This window comes from Diorhabda sublineata, chromosome 6 (assembly GCF_026230105.1).
Source record: "Diorhabda sublineata isolate icDioSubl1.1 chromosome 6, icDioSubl1.1, whole genome shotgun sequence".
In the NCBI taxonomy this organism is placed as follows: Eukaryota; Metazoa; Arthropoda; class Insecta; order Coleoptera; family Chrysomelidae; genus Diorhabda; species Diorhabda sublineata.
In genome coordinates this window covers 23,875,584-23,893,122 of record NC_079479.1, presented here as the reverse complement: position 1 = coordinate 23,893,122, position 17,539 = coordinate 23,875,584, and the positions used below count along the sequence as shown (strand labels likewise).

The 17,539-nt window shown below is 34.9% G+C and overlaps 1 protein-coding gene across 3 annotated transcripts in view; it reads left to right on the top strand.

Annotated features, from left to right (window-relative positions):
* LOC130444827 (uncharacterized) overlaps positions 1-17,539 on the top strand; it is a 315,730-nt gene that overhangs the window by 175,998 nt on the left and 122,193 nt on the right. For all 3 annotated transcript variants that reach the window (XM_056780092.1, XM_056780094.1, XM_056780093.1), the window contains one exon: positions 6,485-6,539. In XM_056780092.1, coding sequence (XP_056636070.1) covers positions 6,485-6,539 — 55 coding nt within the window. The remainder of the gene's footprint in view (positions 1-6,484; positions 6,540-17,539) is intronic.

Sequence of the window (17,539 nt, the reverse complement as noted above, 5' to 3'; positions counted from 1 at the left end):
ATTTTTCAGTATATCCTCGTAATTATGGCAAATGAGAAAAGTTCCATTAAAGAAATTGATTGCAAAAATATGTAGTTAAATATTTTGTGCTGAAACTATTGGGACATACGTTAGAAGTCTTAGGTTTTTTTGAATATTTTTTTCAAAATCATTCTAAAATTAATGGAATTTGGTAATAAAATTTTTTTGCTCGGCTAGACCTTTGGTGACGTACGTATCAGAAGGCCCATGTGTTTAACTGCCCTTGACGGCCCACTATTCTACTATGAACTTGTTAAAAATTGATTCGTTCGAAATGAACTTAAGACAGCGACATTATTTTCCTGTCCATTTTTGTACATTAATTGCGTTTGAATTTATTTATAAATTTGATAAAATTATTCAAGGCAGTGAAATCAAAAGTCCCATATTAATTATAGCTACAACGAAACTTGTTATTCTATGTATGCGCACGGTAAAAATTGTAAAAAATATCAGTAAAATCTGGCAGATCTCTCCTTGTTTACGTTAAATTGTATTAGTTATTTTCTACTTGAAATCAGTACGAATAAATATATGCTCTGGATTATTTTTAAATAGAAAATTAGATCAGGAATTTGTTATATAACATGTTTTTTTTATTTTAAAGATTTACGATCTATAATAAATGTCAGGATAGTGCCAAATCTTATCGAATGTCATTCATTTTTTTGTTGAAAGTCATCAATGATAATGTGTGAATAATATCAAAGATCTATTTTTTTATACATATAGAGCATAATGAATTATATTTTTAGATAAAAATAGCAGAAGATTAAACTTTGTAACACCATATACTTTTGTTTTTATAAAATGTGTGGCCCTCACACCAAAAATCCATAATAAACGTACACTTTTATGACATGACATTTCCTCTTTTGACTGTTTCCAACTTCCTCAATAAAACAATAATCGTTCGACACTTGACTGACCGATATGTGACGCAGGTAATTACAAGTTACCTGCTTTTGGGTATTCCAGTTCAATTTTCTCTCATAATCTTCTTAATGTTCTAATATCACCTATCTCTCTCCAATATACCTTGTAACACGTTTTATGAAAAACCAGCATAAGAACATACTTTTTCATATTGTTTTATGGTACCCCCTCCTAATACACGAATCCATGCAAATCATTGTTTCGAACTTTAAGTTCACTCTTTCTCAGGACAGCGAAGCAAGCAGATCTCGAACGCCTAGATTTCAGCGGAGCTACGCTGCTCCTGAGATTCGGCATGCGCGATTTGGTTTAATTTTACGGTTTGTATATTTATAGCCCTTTTGATCTTGACCGTGCATACAAACTTCTACAAATCAATCATGCACAAACTCAAGTTGTTGGTAATTTACGCTAGGTTACAACTATTTTGTGGTGTGAAACATATCTGAGAGATTTCCCGTGTTTTATAACAATAAGTCTACCTACGACAAATATATGACTCTTTAAATACCATGCTAGACCAGGTATTTGCTGTAAAATGTTCAAATTTAATTCTTCGATTACCTCTAGGCTTACTTATTGCTCTTACATAATTTTTTTATGATAATTTAATCAACTCGAATTTTGCTCATTTCAAGTGTTCAAAAGTGTTAACAGTAAAGTTATCATTTTCAGTAACACAAATAACCAATTTTACAATCAACTTTTCAAGCTTAGATTTACAGGAAGGGTTGTCTCTTTCCAACCTAACAAAGAAACTTCTTTTAATTCTATACAGTACAGCGATGCTCTAACCTTTTTTTACCCTTCAAAATCTTTCTTCTCCAAATAGGCGTTGACGTTTGTAATAAGTTCCTTTCTTTTGCAAGTGAGGTTAGGAAACAAAAAGCAGAAGCTGGGGTCACATCTGTTGCCTACGGTAACAGCTCAACAAGCTTTGTAAGCATAAGGTTTGGAGTCGGTCTCCTGCTTTCCTACATCTATTTTTTCATGCCTCCTTCATGTCATTTCTCTTTTCCTATTCTTCTTTACATACTTCTATCTATTTTTCCGTGGTCACCCTCTTCCTTTTCGCTTTTCTCCTCTTAACAAGGATCATTTTATCCTACCATCTTTGACGATTTTGGCTATATACCATATTCCTCGTCTTTTTGCTACGACCACATACTCCATCTTTTGCTCTGACACTTCTCCGTTGATCCTCCTTAGTACTTTTCTCTCCCATATGTTTTTTTGTTCAAGATCCAGCGCTCACTGCCATAGAGCACATTTGATCTTAATAGTCCTTTTCGGTTCCCCTAGTTTCACCTCCTTCGTTTGTTACTGTCACTTCCAGGACAAATCTATAATCCTATATACTCCTTTCCCATCTTCATTTTTTAAGTCTTTTGTTTATTTAAGCGTAGTGCATATTTTTGATTTCTTCTCAAGGAGTAGGACCATTTTTTCCAGATCCTTTTTCGTTCTACTCATAAGTCGTATTATCTCCCTTCTTCTGTACTGGATAAATAATTGCCTTATTCCATTTGTTTGGCATCTGCATTCCTCAACGGTTCAGCACCATACTTTATTGTAGTCTTTATGGCCTCTATTGAAATCCTATCGACAGTTTTGCAATTCTCCATATTATTTCTTCTATTTCTTTTTTCGATCTCTACCGAGACTGCCTCCTTTTCTTCAAAATCTTGTTCCTCATTCCCTTCTGTTCATATTCCTTCCTCTTGTCTAGTTTTTCTTTTTTTCCATGAGTGAGCCGTCTTTGTCTCTGTAATACTGGGTTATTCTAAATGAATCCATTTTTGAAAATTCGTATTTATTAAAGTATAAATGCTATATGAATGATTTTTATACCAATGAAAAGAAGAAGTATCGAAGTTTTTTTATTGTATTACAAGTGGTCAATGTGGCCTCGAGCTGCTGCACGGCAAACATCTACGCGGTAGCCAAACTCATCCCACACACGAGCAAGTGTATCTGCTGTTACTTAGTGCACGGCAGCATTGATACGGTTACGCAGATCGTTCAGAGTTGTTGGTAAACGCAGGACGAAAACAACCTGCTTAGCATAACTTCATAAAAAATAGTGAGAAATGTTGAAAAATGAAATTCTGAGAATCTTCCATAAATTGAAGGAATAGCCATTGTTTCAACATATAATTTATTTATTCCAGTCACAACTCTTTCCGCAAAAAAACCTTTGTATGTGATAAGGCACGGAACGGTGAGTCTATTTCGTGTTGCAATTTTGTATGTGGATTTTGCAAACTCCATATACGAACATTGTGTCTGTTGACATTTCTACTGAGGTGGAAAGTTGCTTCATCGTTAAAAATGATACGCTGTACAAATGTATCATCCTCCATCATTTCTAGAACATTACCGCAAAATTCGAGACGCTTCTCTTTGGGTTGAGAGCCTGCACGATAGGGCTTGTACCGCAAACGTCGTCTCAGAACTTTCCCTACAGTTGGTTGGGGTATTCGAAGTTCTCTACTAGCTCAATTGGTAGACTTACTTGGGCTGCGAACAAAACTGTTTTCTATTTGTCTGACATCATCTTTCAACACGCGGTCGGCCCGTGCTTTTTCGTTTTCACACTTCCAGTCTCTTTAAATTGATTAAATCAACGAGTAATGCTTTTTCTAGTTGGTGGTTTAATACCAAATTCAGTACGAAATGCCCGCTGCACTACAATTTGCGAACTAAATAACACAGAACACCTTGTGTCCCACGGTCGCCATCTCACTCATAACTGGCAATGACAGAGAATGGCGGACTATTGCCGCGAGAACTCTAACGGCCGCTTCTGGGACCATCACCACATGCCTACACTTGGAATACATTAAAAACAACTTTGAAATTTCCCCTTTTCATTGTTTAGTGAATCACGAATTTTTAAAAATGGGTCCATCATTTAGAATAACCCCGAATTTCTCTACAGTCATGTTTGGTATCCCACTTCTTTTTGCCTCTTGATAAAAATTTCTAATATCTTTTTTTATGTAATGTGTTCTAATTTGTCCTGCAGATGGTTTCGTTTCCTTCTCTGTGCATTTTATTTGCTTTCTCTCTTTCCTGTGTATACTTCAGATTTAATTTGTCCTTTGGGTCTTTCAACATTATCTATCTTGCTTGGTTTTTTTTCTTCTAATGCCTGTTTGCAGTTTTCATCAAACCATTCTCGTTTCGTTTTCTTCCGCAATCTTCCTAGTTGTTGTTGTGTCACATCTTTCATTGTTTTCTCAATGTCTGTCCACTCCATCCAAATTTCATCTTGAGGCTTTCCTTTGCTCTTTGATATTTCTTCTTTAAGTCTTATCACAAGCAATGTGTAATTTGAGTCTGCGTGTGCTCCTCTGTATCTTCTGACCTCCTAATCTTATGGCTATCTCAAAACACGGTCGTCATCACTTTTCTGGCCCATGAAATCGTTTTTGCCTTTTTCGGAGTTACAATCCATGTTTCCACTATTTTTTTTTTTTCATTTTATGTGAAAAGCTCACTTATACGATTATCAGACAGAATCTGAGCGTCCAAAATGGCTGAAATTTAACTCATTTCGAAATATATGTCTAAATTTATATTGATGAATGCTGATCAGGTTGAGATCGGTAACTTTTCACCAACCATTTTCAATCTACATATTTTTTACAATAATTCGGTAGATTTTTTTTGTTTCAATAAATTTGCCAATTACTTTATTATATAAATTTCCAGCCACGTACATAAATAAATTTGAAACAGAGCTCGGGATATATGAATCACGTGAATTATGAAACAAGCTGACGTCTATAATTTATACGGTTAGTATATTTAGAGAGACATATTTTCTAGATGTTTTTATGCAGCATTCTGCGATCTGATTTCTGGCGTGACTATTTAATTTTTTTTAAAAGATTTCTATAGCTATAGCAATAAATTCATTTTTTTTTTCTTCAAAGTATTTAATTTTTGATATGCGACTGTGAATAGAAACAGAACTTAATATTTAATCCAAAGAACTTACCAAAATAAATATAAGGTAGAACTCTACACGACAAAATATAGGTGGGTGAGAAGTAAGGGAACAGGCGTGTAAAAAGAATGAAAGATGGTAGACTTGTTACGAATAGAAAAATGAATAACCCAGAAGAAAGAAGACCACCTAAAAGACGGCGAGAATTCTGGACTTTTGTCTTCCGGGGAAGACTTGCTGGCGATGAAGAGGCAGTACCCTACTGATATGGCCATCCAATTAGAAAGAAGAAGAAAGAAAGAAATGAATAAAACTGAACCAGAAAAATAATGCATGAGCATTTAAATACGAATAACTTGATAAATTTAATTTTGACAGTAGCACCATCTGCTGGATCAAATAAAGCTGGTATTTCAAATGATTTGTGGTTATTAGTGGCAATAGCTGGTTTTCTAGGTATCGAAGAAGCTCATTAACACAATACGTATACTTTTCGGATAGATAGAGGCTTACTTGGAAAACATGATAGTAGAATGCTGATTGAAGATCTGTTCACAAAATTATCCAAGACGTATAGTTAATGTCTAGAGTTTGCAGGAAACATTATAATTTTTGTCTAAGACAGCATCGTAGTTGATAGCTGGTATTTATAAGGGGTATTGTGTGAATTGGGATTCGAAATGCTTACGTACGCACCATATTCTCCAGATCTGGCCCGCAGCAACTTTTACCTAATCTTAGATCTCATGTCAAATCCTATAAAGATTTTTTCTATGTTAGCCAAAGAGTTTTTACTGTTATCTATCATATTCAACTGATGGATGACCTCTAATGAGATTTATTGAAAGAGAAAATTCGTAGGCGTACAGATCTACCCAGACCTGTTGATGATTTACTTGAGAAGATCGTGTCGTCTGTGTTCGAAAATCTGCCTGATTATTATGAACAGTATCTACATCGTAATGGCGCACATTTTGAACATGTATTTCATAAAATTATTGAAATAAAGAATAATTAATAAGTGGTTTTTATTTTCTCACTTTCAACTTCGAGTTGTGGCTATTAAATAACGATTTTATTTTGATATTATGTATATTTATTCATTATAACCTTCAATATTTACTTTCTCTATCACTACATCCTTACATTTGATTCGTCACCCATTGAGTTTGAGTCATCAGTTCAAATGTGAGGATTCTAAGCGCCAACTTTGCGCCCACTTTTCGCGTGTTTTTGACGTAAAATCCGTAAATCTTTTTGGTCATCTTGAAAACTAAAAAACTCATAAATGCGACAAACATTCATTACCATACAATAAATTGTGAGTTTCAGTTGCAGGTTTTCCAAGTTTCGTATGAAATTTCACAACAAAACGGCCCCTATACAAACGAAAGCCACGGCTAAACTGGTTTGACTACAGAGACGGTAGACATCGCATTCAAAAAAGTAGGCTTCAGGTTAAACAGTTGAAAATCGTTAACATTTGGCGCTTACGTACTTTTTCTGTAGCTTTCTTTCTCGTTCTTTCGTCTGTGATTTTATTTATACCTAATAATTATTTTTCTGTTGCAGAGACAGCCTGTAATAACGATTGATGTCGTTGGCAGTAATGTCAAGTATATACGAGGTAAGCGAAACAATCTCGAATTTCTCAAATAAATAACACAATTAAAACAAATTCAATGATAGAATGAATTTATTAAATGACGAGTATTGTTGAATAGAATTATGGAGAGATTTTTTAGAAAGGAAGATAGATATTTCTTATTTCTGTACAGCTGTCGCACCAGAATTATACAATTGTTATCTAAATTTTGTCTAAAATCTTCTTGGCTCTAGCCGGAAATTGCTTGAAATCATCTCTTTCAGTCACGCTTCCACGTTACGGAATTTTTGGGAATTCATGTTTCGTTTTAGGATGATTTAGCACTAAAATATCACACAAACTAGGTGGGAAAATTTAGGTTTAAGGCTTTCGAGAAATGAGGAGGTTAATGATGCTTACCACCACGACTAATTATACAAATTAAACTATAATTATTATGAGTATTAATTTTTTACAATTTTTAATTTAATTAACATGTCCGCAGGCAAAAGTATTACAAAAATTATTTTTTATGAAAATCCGAAGTCTGTTTTACCTTCGCGTGAGCAAAGGGGTACTTTATATGTATTGCAATTGTAGCACTATGCCACATATAGTACGTTCTGGAGATATCTTAATGCTACAATTGCAGCATCTTCTTGAAGTGGTGCTCTCAGGTTGGCGACTGCATTCTAGACGTCTTTCTTGAGAAACAATTTAACAATTGCAGCGCCTGGAGAAGAAGCCGCGGAACACGATTGCTGATTCAGGCGACAATAGACACTGCCATAAACTTCTTCGGGATTCTCTTAGAGTTAGCGTGCTTAAGTCCGGACATTGACAACATAACAATCAAGAAATTGAAAAAAATCCTATGCCACAATACGTGAGATTTTCTGTCAACATCATAATTTCCTTTTATTTGATCAAATTTATTGAAAAAATTCATGTAAGGTTGTAGTCTATGATGGGTTCTGGACAAGATACTTCAGTACTAGTACCATCGCGCTCTCTGCGGTTAGCTTTTCTGACTTTCTTATAGGTATAGGTATGGATTTGATAAAGTCCATGAGATCGAATACCTGGGAGTGACAAACGAAGGGTGAAACCAGGGAAATCGATCGGACTGGCGAGAGGGAACAAAGCGTTTGGAGACCTAGGAGAGCTATTAAGATCAAAAGATATTTCAAGAGCCGCCAAGTTACTCATTTACAGGACAGTTATACAACCAACGGTGCTGTATGGCAATGAGTGATGGATCATGAACAAAAAAGAACACAAAATAAACATATGCGAAAGAAAGGTACTAAGGAGGATTTTCGGAGGAGTGCAGGAGCAAAATTAGTGGAGAAGAAGAACAAACGCAGCGATCAAAGTATTGTATGGTCAAGCTAAGATGAGTTGTATGGTCAGAGAAAAAACACTCCGTTGGTTGGGGCATATAGCCAGAATGAACGAGGACAGTTGAGTGAAAAGATCCTTGTTAAGGATCTGTTGGTATTTACCGTTCCACGGGCTAAAATATTAGCCTCACGTAATTTCACTTACATAGGGTAACTGTTGAAGTCATTGTCGGAATATACTTTATGATTTTCATCCTACATATTGGCGCAAAAATTCTTTACTTTACTTTACCATTCAAATCATTTTCTATGTTAAAACCCTACTTAGCAGTGTAAAAATCAAAATCAATAACCTGACTGTGAACACATCATCCAAAGCTTCTAACCTCGTTTAGTGGGTTTTTTCGTGCTTTTATCAATAGCAATCTTTCTAATGGCTTGTAATTTTCTTGAAACTATGTTCACGGAATGTTAAGTAAAGACCTAATTTTATTAAGTTTGTCATAAGCCAACTGAGTCGATTGAAGTCGATTCCGGAATGAGTAGCGTAAAGGTTAGTTTAAAAACATAAAATTCTATGTCCAAAAAAGGTAAAATAGTAAAAGAGGCGCAACATTCTCCATGCTTAGAATTTCATTTGTTATTCCCACACTCTCAATAAATTCAACGGGTATGATCATTCTATAATCCTTCTTCCATTTTGGAGCTATTATAGTTTGTATGTTCGATGTTAAGCTCTGTAAAATCGTGATTCCAGGATACTAACTAGTCCAGGCAATTTAGGAAAAATCACTTTTACGCGTTTTCCACGATATGTGTGAAACTTTGTATTTCGGTGGTGGAAGAGTTTACAATGACATCTTTATCCGCGGTCTGAAATAATTTTTTCTCATTAATATGTGTCAAAATTTAACGCAATTTCTCATTTTTTGCTTATAGCTTCTTTGCTGGTGACTTTACATAAAAAATTTTTTTCTTGTAATTAAAAGTAGACGTTGCACGTTGAAAAAAATTAATTAGTTCAAGAGATAAACGAAAATAACAATGAATATTGTTGTTTCTAGATAAACAATTATAAAGGAGTTAAGTTATTGTCATTGAGTCCAAGGCCGCATTAAGATTTATAAGGCGCGGGGCTAAAATAATGACGGGGCTCCCTTAAGGAATTCGGAAACTCGGAAAAATAGAAAAAATAATATTAATAAATGCGTTCGATTTCTGGTATCGTCACATCCAAACAAACAGAATACAGACGGGGCCCTCTTGGACCTGGGGCCCGGGGCTATAGCCTCCCCAAGCCCCTAGCTTAATTCGGCTCTGATTGAGTCTTATAATTGTGCTGAAATATCTTCTGAACTATCGAAAAATGGCGTGTGCAAAACCTGGATATTGTACGTTTAATGGTTCTGACTTATGACCTTATAAACAAATTATCAGCTCTAACAAAAAAATTGGTCTATGCGTTGAATGTGGTTGTGCTGATTTTTTGATGAGTAGATTTCATTATTTTATGTAGGAAGTCGACGATCATTTATAAAAAAAAATGGAATTTTGTAATCAAGGGAATTTTTTTCGAAATCCTCTTAGTTGCAAAATGAAATCTCGTGCGGATACGTTTTTTGTTGCGTAGATCGAAAGTGCATAAAAATAGCTTTAATTTAAAAAAAAGAAAATTTGAGCTTCGTTGAAAAACCACGGAGATACAGTACGGGAAAGTGAAAAATTAACTGTACAACAAATAGTACTACAAAACATTTTTTATTTGTAGTACTAAACTAAGCAAAATGATGATGATGATGAGGCTATTTTGCCTAGACAAAACCTACATAAAGGGAGGCCATCATATGAATCAAAATCTTCCAACAAGTATTTTTCAATTTCTCTATCTTTTAGCCTGCGCCAGTAACGCGCAATACTGAAAACAAAACGAAAAAGATATTAGCAGTTACATTAAAAAGTTTCATGTACATAACCTGCAACGGTGGTTAGTTAGTTAACCACTTAATTTTTGTTGTCATTAAGCATGGAAAAACTAAAAGTATTTTTATGTAAATATGTTTAGATCTATTAGAAGACATTTATACAAAAACATAGTATATTACGTAACAAGAGTTATAAGTAACCCATTACGCACGAAGTGAAAAATTTTATGGATGCGTAATGGGCTTACCATTCGTGTAACGTACTATACTTTTTCTACGCCCTTTTAAGAAAACGTGTCGTATTTTTAAAGAAATTGAATAATGTGCTGCCTACATTTAGGGGCATCACTCTTTGTATCCTAAATATATCTCGCTAATGCTAAAAGTTTTTGTTTTTTAATTGACTAAATTTGTGTATATAGACCAAATAAAGTCTTACGTAAATAAAAATTTGATTGTAATTTAATTAAACCAAGAAGTTCAAGTTTTTCTAAATGTCATTTACAAGGAATGTTGACAGTGCGATTTTTGACGTTTACAGACATGGGCGTAGAAAAAAGTAATAAGCTCACTTACCCGTTTCACAGATTTTTTTATACAACGATATAGTCGGAACGATCATAATAATTCAATCGTTTGTCGCTAGATTTCATTATAAAAAAATCAGATGGCACCACCAACCACCAAGAATGAAAGAGTTAGTGTCGGTGGGTACATTTCATGATGACACTCTTCCTCAGTCACTATTCACAACGGCGTCAAACTTATCAGTTTTGATTTATGAAGGTGAAGCAAAGGAATCATTCTTCGTAAATATTGAAATTTTTATTTTGAAATCGTGTCTTCCCATTCAAATTTCACATTGAGCGTCGAGTAATTATTTTAGATAATAAGGAACTCGCTGCTAAAGCACGCGTTCCATTTCATCAATTATAACCAAACGTGGGTGTGTGCTCAACTTGAAACAATTTAAGTTGGGAGTATAAAAAGATAACAGAATATCTCCCGTAGTTTCCCTTCGTACTTTATACGTTTCCTAATCGAGTTAATAGATTGTTGACAGTATCTATTTTCTTCTCTTCACCTGTAACCCGATTAATGAAACAACTGAGAATAAAGTTGCGACATTCTGCACTCGGGATGTGGAAAGTATTTAATGGCGTTTGAAAGAATAGGTAGCAAACTATTTTTTTTGCTGTGGCACTTACTTCCGATATAATTAAAGTGGTGAGAATTTTTTTACGGTGCAAATGAATGATGGAGGCTGGAACATGTTGAAAAGCTGGTAGTTTTTGTTGGACTTTTGCCTTTAAAATATTATATGTATCGTGATTTAGAATTACAGTAATGAATGTTTTATCTAATCTTTTTAATGCAACAAGAAAAAAAAATTTGCACATACTCTTTGCAGTACTGCGCAATATCAGTTTTACGGAAGACATACTTTCCAAGCTTGGTTTTTCTGAGTTTACCCTAATACAGATTTTTGTGCAATACCTTCCATTGTGTAGATGGAAACTAGTTCATTTTTGGCCACGATGATGAATTTTGTTTCAATGCACAGCTTGTTGTTTTTACTCTGAAAGGTATCGTATATAAAATATATTCTTGCTATATTTGAATTTTCCCACTTTATAGTTCGCGCGATACACAATAAATAAAAACAGTACGATCGATTTTGATATTTTAATGAACGTATTATATCTTTTAAAAATATAGTAATCATGGAAATATAGTCTATAATTTAAATAATTCAAATTTTTGATTAGTCGATGTAGCACCCCTTTTTGTTTTCAATATTTCGGTGCATAATTTTGGCATTTTCTTCAATTATGTCGATAAATCATCGTCGTCTATTTGGTTCCATTCTTTTTTCAGGGTATTCCAAAGATATGAAGGGTAAGTAGGACACTTTCCTGTACAATTTGTCCCATAACAACTCAATAAGGTCGTGCGACCGTGACCGCCAAATTATTACTTCCAGTACATTCCTCTTTTCCAAGTCTTTCAAATACTCTGCACCTGCACTGCATGCTTGGAATCGTTCCCATGCTGGAAGATGAACATTCTGTCGATCCGGCGCTGGCCAGCACGTACTACATTTTTATAACCTTATTTCTTTAAAATCTTTTCAATTTTCACCAGGTCTCCACTCTCTTCTCATTCAAAATATACTCCAACCATCACCTACGGTTTTTCAGCTTTTCAGTTGGGACTAAGATTCGATCTAACATCTGTTCTTCCATTCACCTGCGCTGTTCTCTTAGACCTCTGAATTTTATTTTGACATCTTAAAAGAGGTTTTTTCACTGCCACCATTCCAGAAAGGCCAGCTTCTTTCAATCTCCTTTTCACTGTAATAGTACTCGAAGGCAGATCCCTAAATTCATTGATCTAAGCTGCTATATCTGGGCTCGTGAGTTATCGATCACGTTTACTGATCAATAAAATACGTTTATCTTCAGCGGTTGTGGTTTTTCGTGTTCGCTTTGAACGTGTTCAATGACCAAAGCTCCTGGTGGATATTCCAAGGTACGTCGAAGTATTTGTAATTTGGCGGCGGCAATAGTACCGTTACTTGTGTCTAGACTATGAGATTCATTGTTCATGAGTTTCATTCGATTGTTCTTAAGTTTAACTCATTTTAAAACTTTCAAGTCTGAATTTTCGATAACGAAAACAATTCGTATTCGAACTTCACCAAATGATGTATTGGTCCATAAAGTATAAATCACAGCACGTTCTTGCGTCTCAGAGGACCAAACTACAATCATAAACACAGAAGAAATAATTCACAGTTAAAAAATAATAAACAAATCAGCCGGTACTTATAGTGCTTGCCGCATTATTATTTTTGTTTAGTGAAACACCGTTTCGAATTTCGGTTCACAATATAGAAGAGAAATTTTGATAAAGTGTATTATTTTGAAAGAACCGGCAAAATCTTTCGACCGGTATTGTATGTTGAATTGTTTGACCAAACTAACTTAGAAATGACTAACAATGGGAACCTCCGAGTCACGTGGAAGTGATGTTTCTCGCCTTCTCCTTCTCGAGGTGTACTCTGCGTTTGTTGTTCGTCTTCTTCTTCGAATCAAAGGAATTTTACAGACGAAAACAAGAACATCGCTTCGTAAATATTAAAAGACACTAGCATATACAAAGCGCGTGGTGTTGAAATATGCCAATGGTAGAAGTAAAAAATGTATGCACTTTTTTGTATTTTTCAGTTAAAAGGTTACAGTATGCTAGTGCTCATAACACCAAAACGCTTGCTTTAGCAAAATCGTCCATGTTGGTGACCGAAATAAAAATTCATCTATTTCTCTTCGAATCTCGCCGTGCGTTCTCTCGAGAGAACAGTGTTTACCAAATTACAACATCTTTCATTTTCTCATCAACTTAAATCTCATCTCTTTTCTTTCTGGTATTATCCAAGCTATTTTCTCCACCTCTACATTATCTGTCATCTGATACTCTAACCATTGCAGTCTATTGTATCATATTACGATAATGATCCCAGAAGTACCTGACTCAACAAAGAAAACACAATCTTTTCAAAATAGCCATTAAGCTTGCCATCACCTTTCCATTGTTGGAAAATTGTAGACCACCGAGCCATTTCTTCAAGTCTGAGGAAAAGAAAATAATCGGAGGGGTTAAATCTAGCGAATAGGGTGCACGAGGTAGCAATTCATAATTTAATTCAGTAATTTTTGTGATTGCAATAAAGAATGTGTGAACTGGTGCATTGGGTTGGTGAAAAAAGCCAAATGCGGCCGTTTTTGCTCGATTTCTTCGCTAAAACTTCGCTTAATACTCGCCGTTGATAGTTTTCTTTTTTTCAAGATAGTAAATGAAAATTATACCATGCGCATCCTAAAAAACCCAATCCATTGTTTTTATTGTTCTTTTGTTTCGGGTGTGAGGTGTTGGACCCACGTTTCATTCCTGGTTAAGAAACGGTCTAATAATGGCTTTATTCCTATAAAACAATTCTGAACACTGAATTTTCTGTCATGTCCAACTTTGAAATGGCTAATATTGTTTTACTAGCTCGTGCATAGTCGACGATTATCCAGTGTCGCTTTGTGGATTTACTTCAACATTTTTGGAGTCGTCACCTCATTCGGTCGACTATTGTGATGCTGGTTTTCGCAGGTCGTACGGCCACGTTTAAACTCTGCTACTCAATATTTCACTGTTAATAACGAAGGAGCAGGCTCATTCAGAGTAGAATCTAGTTCATCCTTCATATTGATTGGGCTAAAGCCTTTTAGAAATAAAAGTATAGCATCACATAACGATGACCAATTTTTTCCAGGTTCACAAATTCACTGAAAATCTTCATTATTGATGGTTACCAAACAAATTCCAAACAACATGGCGTTTTCAAACTTGAAAAATATGCTGTATAGATTGTGTACTTTTCAAAACAGTGGTATTTTTCTACCGCCATCTCTAGGTCAGGCCAGGTACTTCTGAGACCATCCTCTTACACCTCTATTTTTGATTCATTGAAAAACTGAAGTCATACGTCTAACTTTCATTTCATAAGCCTTTTACCTCCGTAATATATAGTGATAGAAGTTTCCTTTTTCATATGTCCAATTTATTTTGTTGCTTTATCATTCACGACCGTAAAATTTTGTGCAGATGAATTTAATTGCGGCTCATTAGGGTCTCACGACAATCGCTTGAGACGGTCGGAAACTGCAACAATATTGGTCGAACAAGTTCACCAAACGGTACCTGTCGATCATCAGATTAAAGTTAGAGAGATAGAAGAGGCTATCAGCATTTCAAAAAAATGCATTTGCCTTATACGAAGTTATCCGTGCTCAGTTTGAACCAAAAGCGCATTTGAATGAACATTTCCCAAGGCTCATTGGTGCGGCTTATGCAAAATGAGTCTCAGTTTTGCATAGATTCATAACTGTAATGAGAGCTAGAATCGCTACTGCATTACTCAAAGCAATGGATTGCGAAAGGGAAACCTACTCCGACAAGAGCTTTGATGCGCTTACAATTCTCAAGAAGAATATGCTTAAAAATAATAGGAATAAGGTCGCATTTTTTGCACTTGGAATTTGAATCAGACTACGAAAAATGCTAGAATGTATCTGGTATAAAATGCACAATATTTATACAGATATTAGAATAAAACACAGTCAAAATTTCGAAGAGTAGAGATACAGACGAAATTATTTCAAGTAATAAAGTACTTATCAATGCAGAACGACAGTCTATTACAATAGCCTGGAAAAGAGGCCGGAGACTATAAAAAATTTAAATTAGAAAATGTAACGATGACAATGCAACCTACTACAAGGGTTGCTACTAAGTTTTGAGATAGACAAATAAAAACGAATATTTATATTTGGATACGGCTTCATTGTTTTCCAAAATATTCTCCATTGAGATCAATACACTTTTGTGTACGTTTCAGTATTCCCAACGTTTTTGTTTGAGCTTATATATGAGAGATCGTATTGTCGTGGTGGAGGTCGAGGTGGTCTTCTGTGATTGGTTTTCCTCCTGATTTTTTCGATCATTGCTGGCAAACAAATGCTGGTGTACCATTCAGATTTGACCGTTCTACGTTGCTCTAATAGAACGGTGGAGACATGTTCATTGTCGTTTAGTTTCGGGTTCATATAGATCCACGATTCGAAAAATGCTGAAGTCGTTTTTTTTTATCATCAAACAAAGAATGTACGACGGATGACCCATCTATTCGATGTTTTGTCCGTTCAAAAACGGTTTTGTTTGAACTGATGTGTGAGAGCTCGCATTATCGTGGTGGAAAATAATTCTTCTTCTGCAATTGGTTTTTTTGATTGTTTCTGGTAAACAAATGTTGGATTTAGCTCGTCTTGAAAGATCCGTATAGTCGATTGTTTCGGATATATTTGCACACATTCCCGATTTCTCGCCTGTCACGATCTTATAGACGTCTTTTGAAGCACCGCGATTGAATTTTTTCAGCATCTCTTTGCATCAATCGACACGAATTTTTTTGAACGAGCGTTTGCTAGTGGAACTTAAGCCCAAAGTATGTCACACAGCATTGATGGTTTCAGCAAAGTAATACCATGATTGAATTCGGAAAACCACTGAAACATTGTGGCGCGAAATGGTGCTTCATCACCAAAAGTCGAAGCGAGTTGATTGGCACCCTGCCGTTGGTTTAATCCACGTCGAAAGTCATAGAAAATCATCGCACGAAAATGTTCGCGATTCATTTTTATTTTTGGACAAAGATTAATTGTTTCAAGTATCTGTAAACAGTGTTGCCATATCTCAACACTGAAGTATAGCAGTTAAAAATGAACTTGAGGGTTTAAAGGATTCGTACAAAAAATAAGTGAATGGAGACTATATTTTGGGAGATTTTTGAATAGAAGATATAGAAACCTTTCAGATGTGGCATTTTCTCGTTGAAAAATGTCAATTTATAATTTGATTTGTTTCATTTTTTTTTTCAAAAAGTATGTGTAAAGTACCCGAATTTATTCTATTTGGTTTTTATATACTGTATATCGAACTAATAGAAAAAAATAACAACAGCGATTTAATCCAAACAAAGTTATCAAACAAATTAATGTCATTTCGTTTGTTCGTATCAAATAGTCATATGGTAATAGTATCAACAAGATAAAACTAAATCCCTTTTTGTTGTCTGTTCAGCCCCACTTGCACAATCATGGCCCCAAATCCCGGAGATAGCTTTCTTTTCGAGTGTACAAAATGCTGATAGTTCCCAGTTTATCACCTAAACTTTTATTATTGGCGAAACAATACGAAAGATAATGCTTATAACTCGGTCTAGTAGCAGACGATAATGTTGAATCCTCCTTAAACTCGTGTTCGATTCAATGTAACAGAAGTGCGTTATAGAACCGAAAAGTTTGACCAAAACGTTTAGTAAAAAATGGAGAAACGCTACAATTTTTGGATACTTCCTAGAGATAGAACCTTAGAGACTATCAAAGAAAGTAGGTACTTATTTTTTTTTAATTATTTGTTAACATATATGAAGTGCGGATATTAAATAACGAGACTGGTGACTGGATCGGCTCAGCTGATTTTCCCGCGCCCTTTTTATTCGATTTTTTGGACGCAACTGCTTTAGTAAATCAGAGTATTATGCCGCGTTCATTGTTGTAATTGATTCCTTAGGGTCAATCAAAAGAATACTCCCGCAATCCCAAAATATTTTAGCTATCGTTTTTTTGCACTGATTATTGTTATATTTAAATGCTTATGGATAATCCTTAGAATATTTTTTTTGAAAATGCTGGTCAGTGCCGCATTTACTTTGTTTTCTTTCTCTGATCGCTTATTCTCCACTCCACTAATTTAATTTTTTTTTAAGTAGTCACCATCACAGAACCGTCCGCATATGGGTCAACGTCTAATGATTCTTGTTCCCAGCGAAAGAAATTTTTAATTGTTGAAAACGACCCAAACAAGTCACCTTAAATAGCATCCATTATGTTATATAGCTCAATTTGATACATTTTTCAAAACACCTTGACTGAGTGGTCTTTCGAACTCTACTATAATGAAATGGATCGAAGCAGTAAGTTGAACCTGTATATAAAGCTCGTTGAAACTTGTCACTGATGCGTGCGGAAAGATTTTGTATGTTTCACTACAGTTCATTTAAAAAGAAAGTAGAATAGGACGAATCTTTATAAAACTGATCAAACCGTTTTGAATCGGTACAACATCAGATTAAATTTTGCAAAACAGATCGGTACATTAGCTGTCA